The sequence below is a fragment of the Camelus dromedarius genome, chromosome 25 (genome assembly GCF_036321535.1).
Source record: "Camelus dromedarius isolate mCamDro1 chromosome 25, mCamDro1.pat, whole genome shotgun sequence".
NCBI lineage: Eukaryota > Metazoa > Chordata > Mammalia > Artiodactyla > Camelidae > Camelus > Camelus dromedarius.
In genome coordinates this window covers 3334305-3352532 of record NC_087460.1, presented here as the reverse complement: position 1 = coordinate 3352532, position 18228 = coordinate 3334305, and the positions used below count along the sequence as shown (strand labels likewise).

Here is an 18228-nt window from a genome sequence, read left to right as displayed (position 1 = left end):
GTTAAAGTGACACAGCTCTGAAATTTGCAGAGACTTGTTCTGTGAATTCATTCACAGTTGTGTTGTGTAAATGTTTCATGTGTATCTGTGAAGAAACATTTATTATTTCATTATTTGGGGCAGAGTTCTATGTATGTCTGAATCAACCTTGTTAATTGTCTTGTTCAGATCTTCAACAACAAAGAAAAGGAAGAAGGGGAAGGAGGAGGCAGGAGGAGGGAAGGAAGGAATCCAAAACCTAAAAAAAAAGTTTCTGTGGGCTCTATCACCAAATTATGTCTTCAGTCCCCCACGTCTCCTTGTGGCCTTACTGTGTCCTCCACTGAGCCTTCAATGCCTCTCTCTCTGCTAGAACGCAGGGGGGTTTAAATTTTTATTTATTTATTTGGGTGGGTACTTTTTTTTTTTTTACTTATTTATTTTTAATGACGGTGCTGGGGATTGAACCCAGGACCTTGTGCATGCTAGGCACACACTCTACCACTGAGCTGTGCCCTCCCCCCACCTTTTTTCAGAAATACTGTTTTCACAGGTTCACTGCCTGTCTCTCTCTGCTGGACTCAGGGAGGTTTTTGGGAGGAAAGGACTCTCTTGTTCTCTTCCACATCTTCAGTGCCTGGAATGGTGACTGTCCCATTTTAGAAGCCCCATCAATATCTGTCATCCATAGAAAGCATGTTCCTAAATAATATTTAGTGATACGCTGGCCTTCCCCTGGTAAGTGAATTAAATGAAAAGAAGAAAAAAAGGTAGGATAGAAAACTTGTCGCTATGAGCCTGATCTGGTCTTATAAGAAAAAAAAATACATACATTAAAACAAAATAAGAAGAAACATGTCATTTGTGTCAAGGGTCTCTCTAGGTGATGTTTATAATGTTAAAAATGCTTCCGCAGTTCAACTGTTAAAGAGTTTTTTTCCCATAGACAGAATGTATATAATTAAACAAGATTTTTTCATAAAGAAAATTATCCAGAGGGCGAGTAGAGGGTGATGTATACATTGTTCTATGTCCGTGGCCACGCGTACACACTAAGGCAAGCCAAATAACTACCATTCCACTTGCTAGCGTACAATTCTGAATATTCAAAAAGAAATCTGGGTGTGGGTGTAGCCCAGGGGTAGAGCACGTGCTTAGCATGGTCCTGGTTCGATCCCCAGTGCCTCCATTAAAACAACACGAACTAAGTCTGAGTTGATGGGTATGTGTGTTCTTGGTATTTGTTCTGTCTGCTTCTGATCATATCACATTATGATTCTAAGGTAAAGTTCTTTAAGAGTCACCAGAAGAGAGACAAGAAGGTTTTACGGTTAAGACTGAAAATGGACAGACAGATAAAACTGACGTCAGATATTAGTATCAACTAGTAGGAGTCTTCAGGGCCCACTGAGAAGTGTGGTTTTGCAGTTACCCCAAGTTATGTCTGACGCCACCCCTATTGCTTTTAAGTTGGAAATTGTAGTGGTTTATGCAAATTTAGCGAAAGAGAGAGTCGTGGACTTTTATTGGCAGGGTTTTCTTGCACCTCCCACTGTCATAATTGATTACAGACTGTTCTCTGATGGAAGAACAGAATCTCGAGGCCAAGAAAATATCACACGTACATGATAAACCATCTGCTTTGTCCGGCAACTGAGAACTAATCACGTGGGCAGCGATCCTAGCGGGAAGGGGCTGCCAGCCCGACGGTGCCCAGTTCGCCCTCGGCTGGACGTCTGAAGGTGGAGAGAGACGTGTTTTGGCAGCCGCTCTGCCAACATCTGACACCTGTCACCCGTAGTTCCCCATCATCGCGAGTTCCAAAAAATCATTTCTGCCAAACAGCTTTTCTACTGCCGGACCATGGAAGGAGGGCGTCTCAGCCTGATGTGTTTCTGGGGATCTCCCTTTTATTTGAGTTCACGTCTCCAGTAATCCCTTTTCATGCCTTGCCTTACAGCCTGTCACTTTGTGGGGAAGAGAACCTTCCCTAAGCTGATGTAGAATAATGGCAGCAGAAATGAAGGGGACAGGACGGAAGGTGTAAATGCTCACGGCTTCCCCGACACGGGTCAGAGCGGGCTTCTCCACCAGGGTCCGCAGGAAAACAATATCCCCCTCCACCCCTGCCCTTTGGGAAGATTAACATGTGCGTTAATAATACCTTTAAAAAAAAATGAACAAGGAACTTGACATGTTTGCAGATACAGTCGTCCGTCAGTGTCCACTAGGGATTGGGTCCAGGACCTTTCTCAAACACCACAATCCGAGGATGCCCACCCTGACATACAGTGGCGCAATATTTGCATATAACCCACACACATCCTCCCGTGGGGACTTTAAATCATCTTTAGATGACTTACAATACCTAATGCAGTGTAAATACTGTGTAAATAGTTACCGGTTCGCACTGCAGATTGCTCCCGCCTGTGCCATTAGTGCCACCTAGTGGACTTCCCAGGAAGTGCTCCACGTTGCCACCCACCGAGGCCCGAGGGTGCTGGGGGACCAGGCCAGAGCCAAAGCCTGGGCACCCCAAGTGGAATGGAAGCCTGTGATTTGGGTAAGCATAAGTGCCCAGCTCCCGTGGAATGCTGAGGCAGGGTCCCAGGGAAATCAGCGGGGCTGTCTTGCTGTGTTCTCAGGCTGCCCAGCTCTGCCTGCCCCCGCCCCCTGTGGTCAGAGGATGGGACCTGCCCCTCCAGGCAGTGGGAGCCCAGAGCCTCAGCCCAAGCCACCAGCCATCATCTCAGCACGGCCAGCCTTATTTCTTCATGCCTTGGGAGAGATTAGGTCCATGGGAATCCCAAGTAGATGTCTGTGGCTGAGTTTACCCCGTTTCATGAGGATAACGTGTGTCCATGGTGTTTAAAGTCCGCTAGCTTGTGTGTGCTCTTCAAGCTGTGTGAATATTTTCCCTTCATTTTTAAGACCACTTCCCATCCCCTTATTTTTGGAAAAGGATCAAACTCTATTTCCAAACTCAGCTGCGTCTTATCAAATGTGTTTCCCTAAAACTCATTTGCTTGAGGAATCCCATCCTGTCTCATCAGAAAGTGCCTGCTGCCACCCTGGGGCATTGGCATTTGCTGTTAGAGCTCTGTGAGATCTCGGGGGACCTGTGAGTTTTGTTTCCCTGGGAAGCTTCTGAAAACAGGGGGCATGGGTTTTGTTTGTTCCGCTCCTCCCTGGGGGCCCAGCGTGGCCCTGCGTGTTCATGGTACCTGTGCACCGTCAGCACTTCGTGACATGCGGACCTCCACACCCACGGTCACCAGCATCTGTGACAGAGAGCAGGGCAGAGATGACCTGGTGCCCTGAATCCGGCACGGGGAGAAAGTCCACCGGAACATTTCATTTTGGTGCAGACTCTGTGCACTGACTTCAAGTCCCAGATCCCTGGAAAGTCATCAGGAATAGACAAGTGCTCACTGGATCACCAACAGAAGACCTGGGATTCCAAAGTCTTCAGTCCATCTCCACTCGCAGAGAGGGCACTGCTGTCTCAGGTTTGAGATCTTCCAGCCCTGGGATGAAATGGGTCCGAGAGTTCATGGGAAGGGGCCCTGGGTTTATCCTGAGCCGGCTGCTCCGGCAGTGGAGCACTTGCCTTTCCTGCCTCCTCACCACCTCAAACAGCAGAGCTCTGCACGGGAGAAGCCAGCGTTGCTGGGTGGCTTTGGAAGAAGCAGTGTTGTAGCATTATTAACAGATACGACATCGATACTGCAGGGCACACAGATGGGGGAGGGACCTGGCTGGACAGCAGGTCGCGCAGAAGAGGATTCCAAGGATGGTTAAGAGCGGCAGCCAGGGGCCCTGGAAACTCCCAAGAGGCCCCACAGACTCCACCAGGCAGAAACCCAAGAGGAAAGTTCGCCCTGCTTTTCTCCAAGAAGAGTGGAAATCCGTGGGGGGCTGGAGACAAAGGGGAATTTTGAGAGTCCTTGTGAGATTAAACATCCCATGAAGTGGAGTTACTTGGGAGGAACAAGGAATGTCTTAATCTGGACTTTCCCACAATGACCAGTATTAATCTTACTGCCTACAACTCAGGTCAGAAGTAAACTGGAAAGCAGCCTTCAGTGACTGAAAGAGGCAGGGAACCAGAGAGAAAACGAATGTCTATGGTAACGTCAAAAGGGCTGTTACGGCCCTCTGCGTTACCCATCGCTCCCGGGAAAGATGCTGGGCTGAGCTGCCAGGTCTGGGAGCAGCCTGGACCGGGGCCTGGCAGTTTGCTGGACTTGCCCACCCCTCTGCCCGCTCTGCCTCCCCACCCGCCGCCTAGGCAGCCGTGGCCCAGCCCTCCCGGGAGGGATGCAGGAACAATCAGAAACCAGGCTCAAGCCACCGACTGCCGCCAGCACCCGGGAAAGCTTTGGGGGGAGGCTCTCTAGAGAACCCCCAACCCCAAATCTGGAGGTGGCATTGAGGGCTTCTGGGAAACCGGGAAATGCTCACACCCAAGGGGACTAGCTGGCAGTGATCAGGGGACTAGCATCTTATGCCGGGTCCCCGTGGCAGTGACTGACCCACCTTCTGAAGGCGGGCTGCGGCTTCGCGCTTGTAAGGTGGTTGCCGGAGGACCCACAAGGAAGAACTACGGCACCGCCTGCTCGTACAGCGGCCACGCAGCCGCACACGTGGATGGCCCTCCAGGTGAGGACTCCTGTGTCCCCCGACCCCCAGTGCTGCCAACCGAGTTCCAACGTGAGAAAGCTGTGTTCCGTTCTGAGGACGGCTGGTCTAGAAATAAGTCAAAACAGCCAGAGGATTTTTCAGGTCAAGGTGAGTTTATTGTCCAAATAGCACAACCTAATTGCATCCAAAACCATTTTCAAATCCATCTTTAAACTAGTCAGAAAAACAGGTTATTATTTTTAAAAATCACTTAACACTGAACAGACAGGACCTCTTAAAAGGCAGCTGACTACATATCATGTCACCATCACAGCCGACACAACACTGTTTTCCCATACTTCCTAAAAACCTTCCATTTACACCGATCACATCACTTCAGCACTTGCTAGCACCCCAAATACACACCCACACCTCTTAAAGAGTACATTGTGAGAGAATAACATTGACTTGATACGGCATCACACTTGTTTTAAAGCAAAAAAAAAAAAATTATAATAATAATAAAAGAAGTCCAAGACGAGAAACTGTAACTGGGAGGGAGAGAGAGAGAGAGATCTGAGGTACGTGGTACAAAGGTAATGAACATAATGGAAAAAATCCAATGGCCCGGTGATTTGCTGGGGATTTAAGAGTTGGCCAGCAGTCAGAAATAAAACCAATTAAAAAAAAAAAAGGAAAACTTTTTTTTTTTTTCAAAGGAGAGGCACCTGTCAAAATATACTGGCTACTCTAATGGCTACAGTCAGTAAGGCACTTTTTTTCCCCAAAGCAGGCTGCAGGCAAAGGAATAAATGTCGCAGCTCCAGCCTGGTGAGCATAGTGGACATGCTGCCGATGGCTTTTCGAAACCTGAGCCAAGGGTCGGGTCTGACAGCCCAAGCCAAGTCTACAAGCAGAGACACACAGAGGAGAAGGGTCGTTCTGGCTGAGGGGGCTGTTCTGGGCTGTTCCGAATCCAGAATCAAGTGAGGCAGCGTGGGAAGGGGATGCTGGCAACACCCCCCGGACTCTTCTGCCCTGTTCGGTACCAGTGGACAGCGGTGCGAGTGGCCCCGCCCACAGCAGCCAGCCTGCACGCCACAGAGACAGAGCTTCCGTCTGTTGGCTTCAGGGGACTTGACCGTCTCAGCACTGATTTCCCTTTTAAAGCTATTCTCAGGGTCGGACTGTCTCAAACATACATGAAGAAGAGTCCTCTGGGCTTAGAAGTCAGCTGGCTTACCCAGACTTCCTCCCTGTTCCAACCCCTCAGGCCCACTCTACCAATACGCTCTTCTTGAACTAGAAAATCGTTATTTACATGCTATAAGGTGCAAGTCTCGTTCTCCTCCCAGCCCTGGCCCCTGCGGCCCATGCAGAGAAAATCTCCCTGCCCTCTCTGAGGAAGTCATCTCCATCCTGCTGCTGTCCGGGCTTCCGGGGCTGCGTGGTCACCCCTGAAGGGGCCGGGATGCAGCCCCTTCAAAGGGAAGGGTTGTCTTTCCACCCCCAGCCACGTGTGCCAGACTCGGGCGACGAGGGAGGCAGGGCAGAGTCTCTGCACGGAGCAGGCAGACCCACGGGGACCGGGCTGTGGGACGGGCTGGGCTGCTCAGTGGGGTGGGGTCAGTTCCAGAGTACGGCCTCCTCGGAGAGAGGCCCCTCCTCTCAGCACAGGGGGACATTCTGCCGGGGCACCTGTCCCCTGCCTCCACCTGCAGGCTTCTAGGCGTCATGAGCCCGCGTGGTACTGAAGTCTGCTTAGCATATTATTTTTGGCGTACAAGGCTGTTTCCCCCTAAGGTTTGGCCAAAATAGGGGAAGGAACAAAATTTGCCAGGCTAGGGCAACAACTCAGCCCCCACTGATGGAGAAGAACAAACAAATAAACAAACAAAAAACCAAAGGGAAGAAGTAGAGATAGAAAGACAACAAGGCAGAAATAGGCCAGAACACGTTTGGAACCCCTCCTGTGGGAGGAGAGGAAGAGGAACAGAGTCCACGGGGAGAACCAGACTCCTCTGGGACAGAGACTCCTGCAAGGAAACCGAGATCCGACGAGAGGCTGTCAGGCAATCAACAAACCCAGGCTGACTTCTGTGTCAGGAGGGAACAGGCAGAAGGGCCAAATTACCTGGCACTGTCCCTGTCAGCAAACCCACCCCTCCCATCCCACCAGGCCCCAAGGATGGGAAGGAGAAAAAGTCAGAAGGCCCCAGTGGCCCCGGGGCTCCAGGAAAAGTGGAAAGTTACAGACTGGGGGAGAGCCTGCCGGCCTGTTCCCCTCCTTGTTTGTCAGGTTCTCTCATTCGCTGCCTGTCTGAGCTTAAGGGCTGGTCACGGGGAAAGGAATCTGTACCTGGCCGTCTCTTTAGGCTCCGAGACTCCCGGGAACTCTTGGGCCTGGGCCTCCCTCCATCCTGTGGCGCCCCTCCGGGCCCAGAAGAGCGGTCCGTGCCAAGTGGGGCTCTCGGTCAAACATGGGCTGCTCAGCCTTCCTCTCCCAAACCTCAGAATTCACCACCCACTGGCCCACCAGAAAGCCCTAGAACGTTAGGGGTCGAGGAACCTGCTGAGTCCTGACCCCATCCAACACACTGCGAGTGAGACGGACTCATCAGGACTTGTGTCTCAGGAGAGATGCAGCTCCCCACCTCCCTTCCACTAGCAATCCTCTACTCATCAGACCCATTTCTCAACGCACGATTTAAAACCAGAAAACCATTCTGTAACCACTTAGCGGAGGACCCGGCCTTGCATAGCGCTGGCCAGCCCCAGCCCCCAGCCTGCTGCAGGTTCCGAGAGCACCCTGAGCTGGGGGGGCGGGGGGGCTGCCCATGTCCGGGAAGGGGCCAGAGAGAGGGGAAGGCTTCCAGACGAAGGGACCCGGAGCAGATGAGAGCCCTGCGTTAGAAAGGGCTGCAAGGTGAGGTTCTCCCAAGAGACCGCCGGAATTCTTTAGTGGGTCTCCCGGTCCCTGGTACCCGAGTGCAGACCGTGACTTCCTGGCCCGCTGCCTCAACCTCTGTGCTGAGAGCCGGCCTTGCCGGGGAGGGGAAGCCCCTTGGTTCAGTTGCATTTTTTCCATCATGATGAGGATACCGGAGTCAAAATGGGAGCCCGATGACCTTCATGACTGAAGAGGTCCCTGGGCCTGAGACCCTGGGGCCAAATTCCCCACCTTCCGCCTGGGAGGGGCTGCGGCCTCCTCCCCACTCTGCCTTCCCCTTGCCAACGAACGGGCCCCCAAGCGGAAACTGTACGGTTGTGAGGTATTATGAGAACAAAAATGAACCATTTTCTTTTGTAGCTATTGATTTTTGTCCAGTAAACCTGAGGTAAAGATACTCTGTCTTTGAAGGATGTGATCAGAGAGGAAAAAAAAAAAAAAAAACCCATGAATATGTTACCAGAAGAAAACAAACTCTGTATGGAAGGGCTTTTCCAGTACGAAGAACTCCTATCTCAACCATCTACTTCAGGACTTGGAATTTAAGCAGTAAAATAATATATTATAAACACGTTTATAAGATAGCAGCACACGGTGAGACATGACAGCTACGCACTGTTAACGTGAGTGACCATGAATGTTCTTAGCTTCTTAGCAGCGCAAAAAAAAAAAAAAAAATAATAAAAAACTGAACATAATAAAATGAAAAATAAGAGACCCTTAGATTTTTCTCCATCTTAAACCCTCATACTACGAAACAAGGCAGACTCTGTGTATAAAATAATTCTTCAAAGTAGCCCTGTTCTGATTTTTTTTTTACTTAAAAAAGGCAAATATTTTAATAGCTTCATTACCTGTCAATTATAATTGTGCAAAAAAAAAAAAAAAAGTTGGTGCTCCAACCTCTCTGCGAACTGAATGCCTCTAAGACGTGGAGAGGAAACAAAAGAAATTCAAGTACGCTGAATGCAACTTTGCAATGAAATCAACAACAACAAAAACAGAACCGGGAACAAAATGCCACTCTGATGACCTTTGCACCAGCAGTAAAGTTTCTTTCTGTGTCCAAAGGAGAAGTACAGAGGTGGGGAAGATCGCTCTGTGCCATTGAAATGGTAACAGATCTGTGTTTTTACGCTTTTTCGAAGGAGTGTTGTGATGGGAATTTCAGCGGAAAGGGATGTGTCCTGAGTCCCAGTGGGGATACGAGAGGATGTGAGATACAGGATGAGAACAGTAACCCAACGGGGGGGGGGGGGGGGACAGGAGAAGAAGGGAGGCAGCTACTCTGCATGATTTGCATAAACCATCCCATCTATCCCTTGGGAACAATTTTTCAAAGTGCTTTTCGAATGGAATGGTTTATAACAACGCTCGCCTGTGGACCAGACATGCCAATCAGCACCAAAAATTCGTCTGTTTCCGAATGAGGGATGCCAAGGTCACATGACTCTCTTTAACACGTCAGGAGAAAAAGGTTCCATTCCAGATCCCACCCTCGGGCTCTGTCTGCCTCCATTTCATAGGAGTTTTTTTTTTTTTTTTTGGAGGGGGGTGCGTGGGGGATGGCCCATAGCTAGATTGCCCCTTTAGATAAAAATCGGGTGGTGTCCGCAACGAACCATGTTTGGAAGAAGCAGCAAGATGTCCGAAAACACAAAACCCAGGATGCGATGACCTGCGTCCAACGGGCGAAACAGCACATCTCTTAGGTAGCAGCTACTGCAGACAGCAAACGTTCTAGCTAGAGACTTAGCAACGCTCTTGACTTAGTAACAAACAGGCAGTCGGGGCAAGGGCGCTTCTCCATCCAAAATGGTTCGATCGCGTTTAGACTATTAGGTAGCTCCCTCCCCACCACGTCCCTCCTTATTTCTAATTCCTTCTCGAGTTCATTGCTTTGCACTCTAATCATGCCACAAGTGGCATCCGCAGATCCTCCAAATTATCCTACAAGGGGTGTATACATGCTAGTTCATAACATGAAGGAAAAAAAAAAGCCTCCTCTAATTTGTTCCCATATTGCAGGCGTACATTTTTTTCTCTAGCTACTTTGCAGGTTTTCCTGTAAGCATCTTACTATTACTTTTAACATAATCAAACAATAACTGTTCGCATAGATAAGGGATTCCCTTCTGTTGTACTTCAAATAGGCACCAGATGCTTTTAATTATTCCGTTTTTATAGGACCTTTATCTCTCACTTCTAAAAGATCTTTCAATATGATCTAGGTAGGGGGGCAGAATTTTTTTTTTAAGGTTTCATCCTAAAACATAAGAGAACAAAACACAACCGGAGAGACGGAGAGAACAGATTGAACACGTCTCTCCGCCGATCGGCCCGCCCGACATCCTCACAGGTCAATATCCCGCACGTCTGTAGGGGTGCTGGCCTGGTCCAGTTCATCCTCTGACTTGGATCCGTCGCCCTGGTCCTGACGGTACTGCTGCAGGCTGTTGAGGAGCACCACCTCGATCTGCTCCTGGCAGGCTTTGAGGCAGTCCTAGAAGGAGAACGGTGCAGACCAGAGCCATCAGCAGGGTCAGCGGGAGACAGAGCATCTTACACACACGAGTCAAGCCTCGCCCAAGTCCACGCATGCTTTCTGGTAGGAATTTGGACAGTTACAGAAGGAGCGTCCTCTAGGCACCGCGCAGCCTCACCACTCCAATGGGGGGAGGGGGCATGGAGCGGCAGCATCAGCACCCCTGGGAGCGCGTTAGAGATGCACAGCCTTGGCCCTCTCCAGACCAATCTAGTCGGAATCTGCAATGGTAGCAGAAGCCCACAGAAGCCCAGGGGAACCGTAAGCATAGGAGAATCAGGCCGGCACCAGCAGAGGTGCGAAGCCACGTCCCACCACGCAGTGCCTGGTCATCAGAGGGCCAGCGAGATGCTTCCTGCTTGGGACGCTGGGAGGTGCTGGGGAAAACGGGACAGCCAGCCCCCAGACGGTGAGACTACACGAGACCCCCCCCCCCACGTGGCACCTGAGGGACAGACAAGAGAATGGACTGACCTGTACTGACCCCCACATCCCCTGCAGAAGTGCTTAAAAACCGGCAGATCTGTTTTTCTGCTTGTTTACCATTCCCTTTATGCTCGTAAAAATACAGCACAGAACGTTTACAAAATTCTGGACAGCAGAGCCGTCTAATTTGGGGAATAAGCAAGAATTTGCAGCGCTGCTTTGGTATGTCTGTATTTGGTAGGGAAGATTCAGAGTGTGTTGGCCCCAGGCAGAAGCTTCTGTCAGCTGGGTGCCAGGGGACACAGCAGCGATTCGTGGGTGTCACTAAGGAGGGGCTGCGGTTGGCGCCAGCAAGCGGGGTGTGAGCTAAAGAAGTGGCTCACACGGTAGGTATTTCCCAGCCTCTCTCCTCGGCAAGGCTGCTTTCCTGCCCTCTTCTGCCCTCTCGTAAGCAGCGTCTCCACACGGAGAACATGTGACACCACTCTGCCTGGGTGTCTCCGAGGTCTCGTGTGCGATTCCCTTTCGTCTGTTTCCCTGCGTACTGTTCGCTGCCCAGAACTCACTGTTTGCCAAACACAAAAGCGCTGTCTTTATTTTCCAAAAGTCTAAAATGAAGTTGGGGTGAACTACTCAGGAACAAAGTTATTTTCCTTCTCTGACCTCGGTTCCCCCACCTGTAAAATAAAGCTAAGGAAATGAGGACCAACCAAGACCATTTAGATAAAGTGCTAGGTTCAACGCACCACGTATTAAGAATCATGAGAAGTCAGTCCTGAATCTGCAAGAATCCCCGAGATTTCTTTGTAACGAGGTACGAGTGAGCGTCGGCTCAGGACAGGGGAGGCAGGCACTGCATCAGGCAGCGGGGATGGAGTGTCCGGCAGGGCAGACGTACCCCGGCCGCCGAGCTCTCCGTCCACCCTGAACAAGCAGACAAAGAGCCAGGGGCTGACTGCCGAGGACCCACCAGCATGTCCCACCAGCCTCTTCTGGTCACGTCCTCTGAGCTGCCTGAGCCCCTGACCAGTGATGAGGAAGCTGACGGGCCTTACCCGCCACCCACCCCCTGCTCCTCCTCCAAGGCCCCTGCAGTGGCTGGTCTCTGGTCCCTCCCTCACCGCTTACGAAGGTGCTGCACGGTTAAACCTAAAGGCATGATGCTTGTCGGGGCACCTGCATTTCTGTGGAAGATACCCGAGACCCGGAAGACCTTCCAATCTAAAAAAACGAATCTGAACGTTAACAAGGGTAACAAGGCAAAAAACGATGACAGGCAGAACTCATCCCGACCATCCCCTGGGGAGCCCCCGGCCAACCCTATCCAAGTCTCATTCCTCGGATCCTCTATCTTGGCCCCATGGAGAGGTCATCTGGGTCAGCACCCCTGCCACCCCGACAATTTGACCGACTCAGGGTGCCGAGATCATCACTGCATTAGCCACACCGGCATCCGAGATAGGTGGCCCTTCAAATGAGGAGACAGGGTGGTCCAGAGAGCTGAAGAACTTGATCTGGGGCCACAGAGAGTCTCTCTTTGGGTCACCAATATTCCTACAGTTGCTGGCATCCAGCCTTCCCTTCCAGCAGCCTGATACCCTAAAGGAAGAATCTGGAGAAAGTCCTACAGGGAGGGCCAGCACACTGGGCAGTCCCTTCAAGGGGACTTCAAGATAACACAGGCACCAAATGTCACATGTACATAAGTTCCAGCCACAAACACATGATAAGCTTTCCTGAATAGAACGAAGGAAGATTTCATATGAAAACACCAACCCTCCTTTCAATCGAAATCATTCCTGGCCATGTTTTTTGTTTGTTTGTGTGATTTTTTTTAATTGAAGTAGAGTCACTTAACAGCGTTGTGTCAACTTCTGGCGTGCAGGCAGCAGTGCTTCAGTCACACCTGAACACACATAGATCCGTTTTCATCACAAGTGACCGAGAGACATTGGGTGTAGTTCCCTGTGCTGCACAGCATGGACTTGTTCCAGCTCTTCATGTTTGACAGCTCTTGCTTAAAAAGGACGACTGCAGTGGCTCCCACGGGAATGAGGCACCCTGAACCCCAGAGGCCCATCAGTGACAGAGCTGGAAGCTGATGCTCTCGGGGCGGGCTGTGTCCCCATTCCTGGCAAGCTCGAGGTCTCCATCTACCCCTCCTCTGGTTCCACTTCTGCACGACTTGGCTACCAACAGCCCGAGTCTCAGCTGCGAGGACCACTCAGCTAGATGAAAAATGACCTGTCTGGTACCAGCGATGTTGAACATTCTATTCCCTGACTGTGTCACGAGGGAAATCAGCATCCCCTTCGTTGAGACAGAGCCCACAGCCTGCACTGCACTCCCAGCGAGCGTGCGCCTTCCTTGGGTGGGAGCCGGTGGGACGTGAGGGGAGAGGGAGGGGGCAGGGCAGCAGGCCTTGCGCAAGGGGCTCCCAACCTCCCTGGCCGGCAGGACGGTGCCTGGGACTGGGGGAGAGGGGGCATGACCTGGATGGAGGAGGGGTCCAAGCCCCAAGAAGGAACTAAAAGGGAGACAAGCTGCAGAGCCTGAAGGGAACAGGAGGTGAGGCTGGGGAAGAGCGGGAGGGCAGGGAGGCGGAATTCTATGGCGACACTCGACCACCGTTACAGAGCCTGACAGCCGGGGGCTCCAGCAGGCTTCTGGAGGCCCTCACTCCACAGCTGGACCACTGATGCTGGCTCATCCCCCAGCTCCATCTAGTTAAAAGCAAACCCTGGCCTTCCAAGGGCGAGCCTCCAATTCCAGAACCCTCTTCCCCACATCCCTCTGCTGCTTCCGGGCTGTAAGGAAAGGCAGAGCAGAGAATCTCCAAGAAAGAGGGACACGGAGCACATGGTCCAGGAGACCCCGGCAGCACCTCCCATGGAAAGATGCTCCTTGGCTTCTGGGCGGCCTCCGAGAGCACCAGCCATTGTGTCGTGATGCCCCAAATTAAGCTGATTAAAAGCGGAGCCACAATGCTCGTCTGTCAGCCTGGACAGGTGGCACTCCGCAGCGCTGGAGGTCGGGCAAACCTCCAGCCCCAGTGATGACGTGTGCCCCCCTCACCCGCCCCCCGCCCCGGAGCCCTGACAGCCGTGTTTGTGATCCCCACTCCTTCCACGGCCCCGACTTCCTCTGCTTGCTGGCTCCGGCTCCGCGCCCTGCACCCTCCTCGGCCTCCATGAATGGGCGGCGGAACTCCTACCACCAGCGCTCAGTGTCACTGCATCACGGCATTGTCACCACACACGCACTGCACTCAACAGGCGGACAAAGGGCTGAATGAGCCCAGACCCGCGGCCAACTCAGGCAGAGACAACTTAGGGAACTGTCTCATTCTTCCTTCCTTCCCGGCCCGCTTGGCTTATTTCCTTGAATACCAAATGAGGCCCGCAGGAAAATGAGGCAGGAGCGGGCGGCATCGGCCTCTAAGTCTGTTCCGTCAGCTGCCCCGCCCCCTGCTTCCCTTCCAGAGACTCCTCTGGAGGGTCCTGACCACAGGCCCCATCCAGTCCACAAAGGATGGTCCCAGGGACCCAAGGGTCTTCAGGGCAGGGTGTGCTATGAGGGCTGAGAAACCAGTGAAGCTGGGGACCCTACGAACAACACGCTGTCCAAACCAAGTCTTCTGCGGCTCTGCAGACGGTTTGTTGATAGCTCACTGACAACCAGGACCATAATATGCCAGGATGACCCTAGGGGAGGGGGTATCCTGGAATCCTCTCTGTGCAACGTGTAAGCACGTGACAGAGAGTTCTGGGGAAACCAAGGTAGAAAAGGATAAACACAGACCGATGACTCTGGTCTATGCCTGTTCTGTTCCGTGTCTTCCAGTGATGTCACATCCTCGTGGCCCGTGAGCCTCAACCAAACTTGTGCACTAGTGACTTAGGAAAACCGTGTCACGGAACAGCGAAGCGACTCAATCCAAGATAAAGCTGCACGACGTTCCGAGGCCCCTGGCACGTTGGCGAAGTTAAGATGCAGCTAGCTTTCCAAAGGAGCGGGCTGGACCAGAGGACTGGAGGCACCCCTGAAACCCACCTGCCCGCCTCTGTCCTCCACCCCTTCCTCCCTCCTCCTCCCTCCCTCTCGCTCTCTGGTCAGCAACAACCCCCAGCGACAGGGGCAGGGGCTCTGGAGAAAGGGCTGAGTCAAAGCCGTGTCTTGTTCAGAGTCCACAGACAAGCCAACAGTGAGATAAACGCTGGTGCCAAGAGCGAGCAGGATGCCGAGGAGATGGGAGAGGGACCTCGATTCTGCTGGGGAGGGGACAGTGCCGGTCCCCCCTCTTAAACTTACCCTTGGCAATGGATGCCCCCTTAGATGGTCCCCCAAAGCCAGAACAGCCTCTCTGGCTGGTGTCTGTTTTTAGCAACACTTCTGAGTGGAAGGAAAGAGTCCTTAAAATATACCACCCTCGGAGACTTTTATTCCCTGTAAAACTGTCAGCCTTCTCACTCAGCCTTCTCTTTGGAATGAAGCATTCCGGTTTATTTTGGCAACCAGAGCAAGCAACAGAGACCAGCTTTCTCAGAGCCGCCTGGGTCCCTCCTATCAAGGCTTCCTGCCGCCCGCCAGGGAGCCAGGGAGACTGGTCTGGCCATTTTGGGGGACTTGAGGGGGCCCTCTGTCCAGTCTGATCCTGGACAATCCGTGGATGGAGGACACAGCTGGACGGGGTCCCCTGTGCCAGGTGCCTGGGGCTGCACAGAACTGCAGGGTCTGGGGTAAAACGCCAGCTCCTCCCAATTCCCGTCTGCCGGGCACCAGGGCCGGCGGGGCAGCCCGACGGAGGGCTCAGTGCAACCCTCTGGGCACTTTACAGTGTGGCCCCAGGACATTCCACGTGTCTGTGTATACACACAGCTTTTTGTTGTGGCAGAACACACATAACATTTACGTTCTTCATCATTTTTTTAAGTGTACAGTGTTAGCATTATGTGCATTCGGCAAGTCCCTTCACTGTTCATCTCCAGAACTTTCCATCTCTCCAAACAGAAACTCCATGCCCAGAAAACAGCTGCTCCCCATCCCCCCACCCCCGGGCCTTGGGAACCTCTATTCCACGTTCTGTCCCTTCGAATCTGACGACTCTAGGAACCCCGTATAAGTGGACTCATACACTGTTTGTCTTCTTGTGTCTGGCTTATGTCTGTTAACACGTTCAGGGCTCGTGCTGGTTGACGAATATGCCAGAATTTCACTTCTTTTTAAGGCTGACTAATATTCCACTGCGTGTGCATACCACATTCTCCTCCATCCCAAGGACATTTTCTATCACGAAGTGATGAAAACGTGACAGTCCCTACTCCGCGTTTCACAGGAGGCCTGGAGAGCAGAGCGCCTTCCTGCGGGCTGACCTCCTGCTGCATTTATAGCTGCCAACACATCACTTCCCCTCCACTCATCTGTGAGCTTTATTGTGGCTTCTCTGTACGATCATGGCGTTTCCTGAGGACAGGAACCTCATCTCTTATGTTCCACGTGCTGCCCACCACCCCGACTCCTCCCACGCTGCCTTGGGTCCCTGTGCCTTGTTCACAATGTGACAACCTGTGCCCAGTGTGCCTTTAATAAGCCCTCCCAGGAGTGCAGGGAATCAGCGCTTGGAATGCCCTGCTGCCTGTCTCCTGAAATGGTAAACAGAGTCCAGGAAGCAAGACTCGCCTCCCTCAAATGCCAAGGCATCCTGAAGTCTTGCCTCTCCCCTTCCTGCACTCGGAGCTTCAGCTCTTCAATGGGGACAGGCTGAGGGGCGGGAGGAGCCCTGGCGCCTGGAGGTCAGCACACAGCCAGCTGGCCACTGGGGACCTCCCCAGGGAGGGCAGGAGGGAGCCAGGCTCTGGGGACCAGAGGTAAGCTGGGAGCTTCCCGAGGTCTCGAACTGTTCCCTGAATAAGTGGGATGTGCACGCTTCAGTTTCAAACATGAAAATGTTTAACCCCAGGCCCACTGGCGAGAATAAGGCACCCGAGTGCTCACATCTCTGTTCCACAGCTGCGATTTTTAGGAGGAACCTCTAAGCCAGTTTTGTATCCAGTTAACCGAGTCTGACTTGAATGCAGCCTGGCTATGCAGTATCTGAACCGGGCAAGCAGTAATTCCAGCACGAAACAAGAGACTGGTCTGCAGTCTTGAAAAGCAAGGCACAGCCCACGAGCTCGAGGGGCACCCCGGAGTGACCTCTGACCACCTAAAGCCAACAAAAGGTGACCGAAAGGTACGGGACAGGCCGGGGACCCGGTGTGCAGCCAGCCCGTCAGGGTGCATCTGTGATTATCTGGAGGGGGTTACAATGGCAGGGCTCAGCCTCTTGTCGTGGACATTTTTGTCTCGGGGGTCGAGGAGGGGCTGGACTTTCCGCAAGGCGGCCTTAATAGGAGGTCAGAGAAGGAAGGAAGCGTGCTGCTTCTGTAAAGGTAAATTCTGTCCAAGGTCTGTGTCGAGAGGACTCGAAGAGCATTCTCCACGGGAAGGTGCGCTGGAGGGTCTTTTCAGTATGTGTTTGGGAGAGCATGCTTTAAAAGCCTGTTCGGAGCCAGCACTTTCTGAAGGGGGGGAGGTAATTGGCCATATATATGTATATATATGTGTATACACACATATATATACATATATATATATATTTTTTAATGGAGACACTGGGGATTGAACCCAAGACCTCCCTCAAGCTAAGTACACACTCTACCTCCAGGCTATACTCCCTGGAGCCAGCACTTAAAAAGCACATCTAAGAACTGCCTGAGGGGAAGGGGGAGGTTCCATTAAGCCCTTCAGCCCCTCTGTTCGCCAATTCCTTGAGATGGTAATGAAGGCCAAGGCAAAATATGGGGGATGGGCTGGCGGTGAGGAGCCAGCGAGCTGCAGCCTTGGGAGCTCTGACATTTAACCTTCTGCTCAGCATCCCAGGTGCAGGCACCAGCCGCAGGCCTGTAAACCACATTTACCCCTGACCTCAATATATTCCCACAGGAGGGCACTCAGATGCCCCAGAACGTCCCGAGGGGGTGACCGTGAAGTTCCCCTGCATTCTCGAGCCTCTCCATGGTGACTCCAGAGGGCCTCAGAGCTGACACCCCTCTGTCGAATTGCTTTAAACCAAAGGCCTTTTACAAACAAAAAGATCCCGGCACTGCAGCAGGGAAGGAATTCCGAGTTCCCAGGCCAGGCAGGGTCGGAGCCTCCAGGTTCCTGTCCCAGCTCTGGGAGCCCCCGCCCTTGCCCCCGGGCCCGACCTGTCCTCACCACCTGCCTCCCTGACCTTCAGAATCAACGGAATCAAGCAACTGGGACCTTCTGAAGCCTGCAACCTCCAACCAGCCGAACCAGAACCTCATTAGAGCCCAGTCTGGCCCCAAACCTCTCCTCTTCTAAGGAGCTTTGAATTCTGGCAACCAGGAGTTACAGCCTCCGAACTGTCCACAGGACACCCAGAATGGAAAAATCTATAGCTAATAATAGTTCCTTGCATCTGTCTGGCACTTGTACTTTTTAAAGTGCTTTTTAATCCATCATCCCCTTGAACTAAAGGGAAGTGAGAGGCGGGCGGGCCTGAGAGGTGGGCGGGGGCAGACGCCGTCCTCCCACGCCCTCCGCCGCGGGACAGCCTCGCTCTGGCCGCGCCTTCCAGCCTCGGCGCGTGTGAGCGGACGAGAAAGCTCCACACTGGAGGAGAGGCAGGCTGAGGATTGTA

At 52.4% G+C, this 18228-nt stretch overlaps 1 protein-coding gene across 2 annotated transcripts in view; it reads right to left on the bottom strand.

Annotated features, from left to right (window-relative positions):
• Positions 1–4756: 4756 nt before the first annotated feature.
• The window catches only part of CCND2 (cyclin D2), a 28619-nt gene continuing 15147 nt past the window's right edge, over positions 4757–18228 (bottom strand). For both annotated transcript variants that reach the window (XM_064478945.1, XM_064478944.1), the window contains one exon: positions 4757–10055. In XM_064478945.1, the coding sequence (XP_064335015.1) occupies positions 9906–10055 (150 nt within the window). In that variant the 3' untranslated portion in view covers positions 4757–9905. The remainder of the gene's footprint in view (positions 10056–18228) is intronic.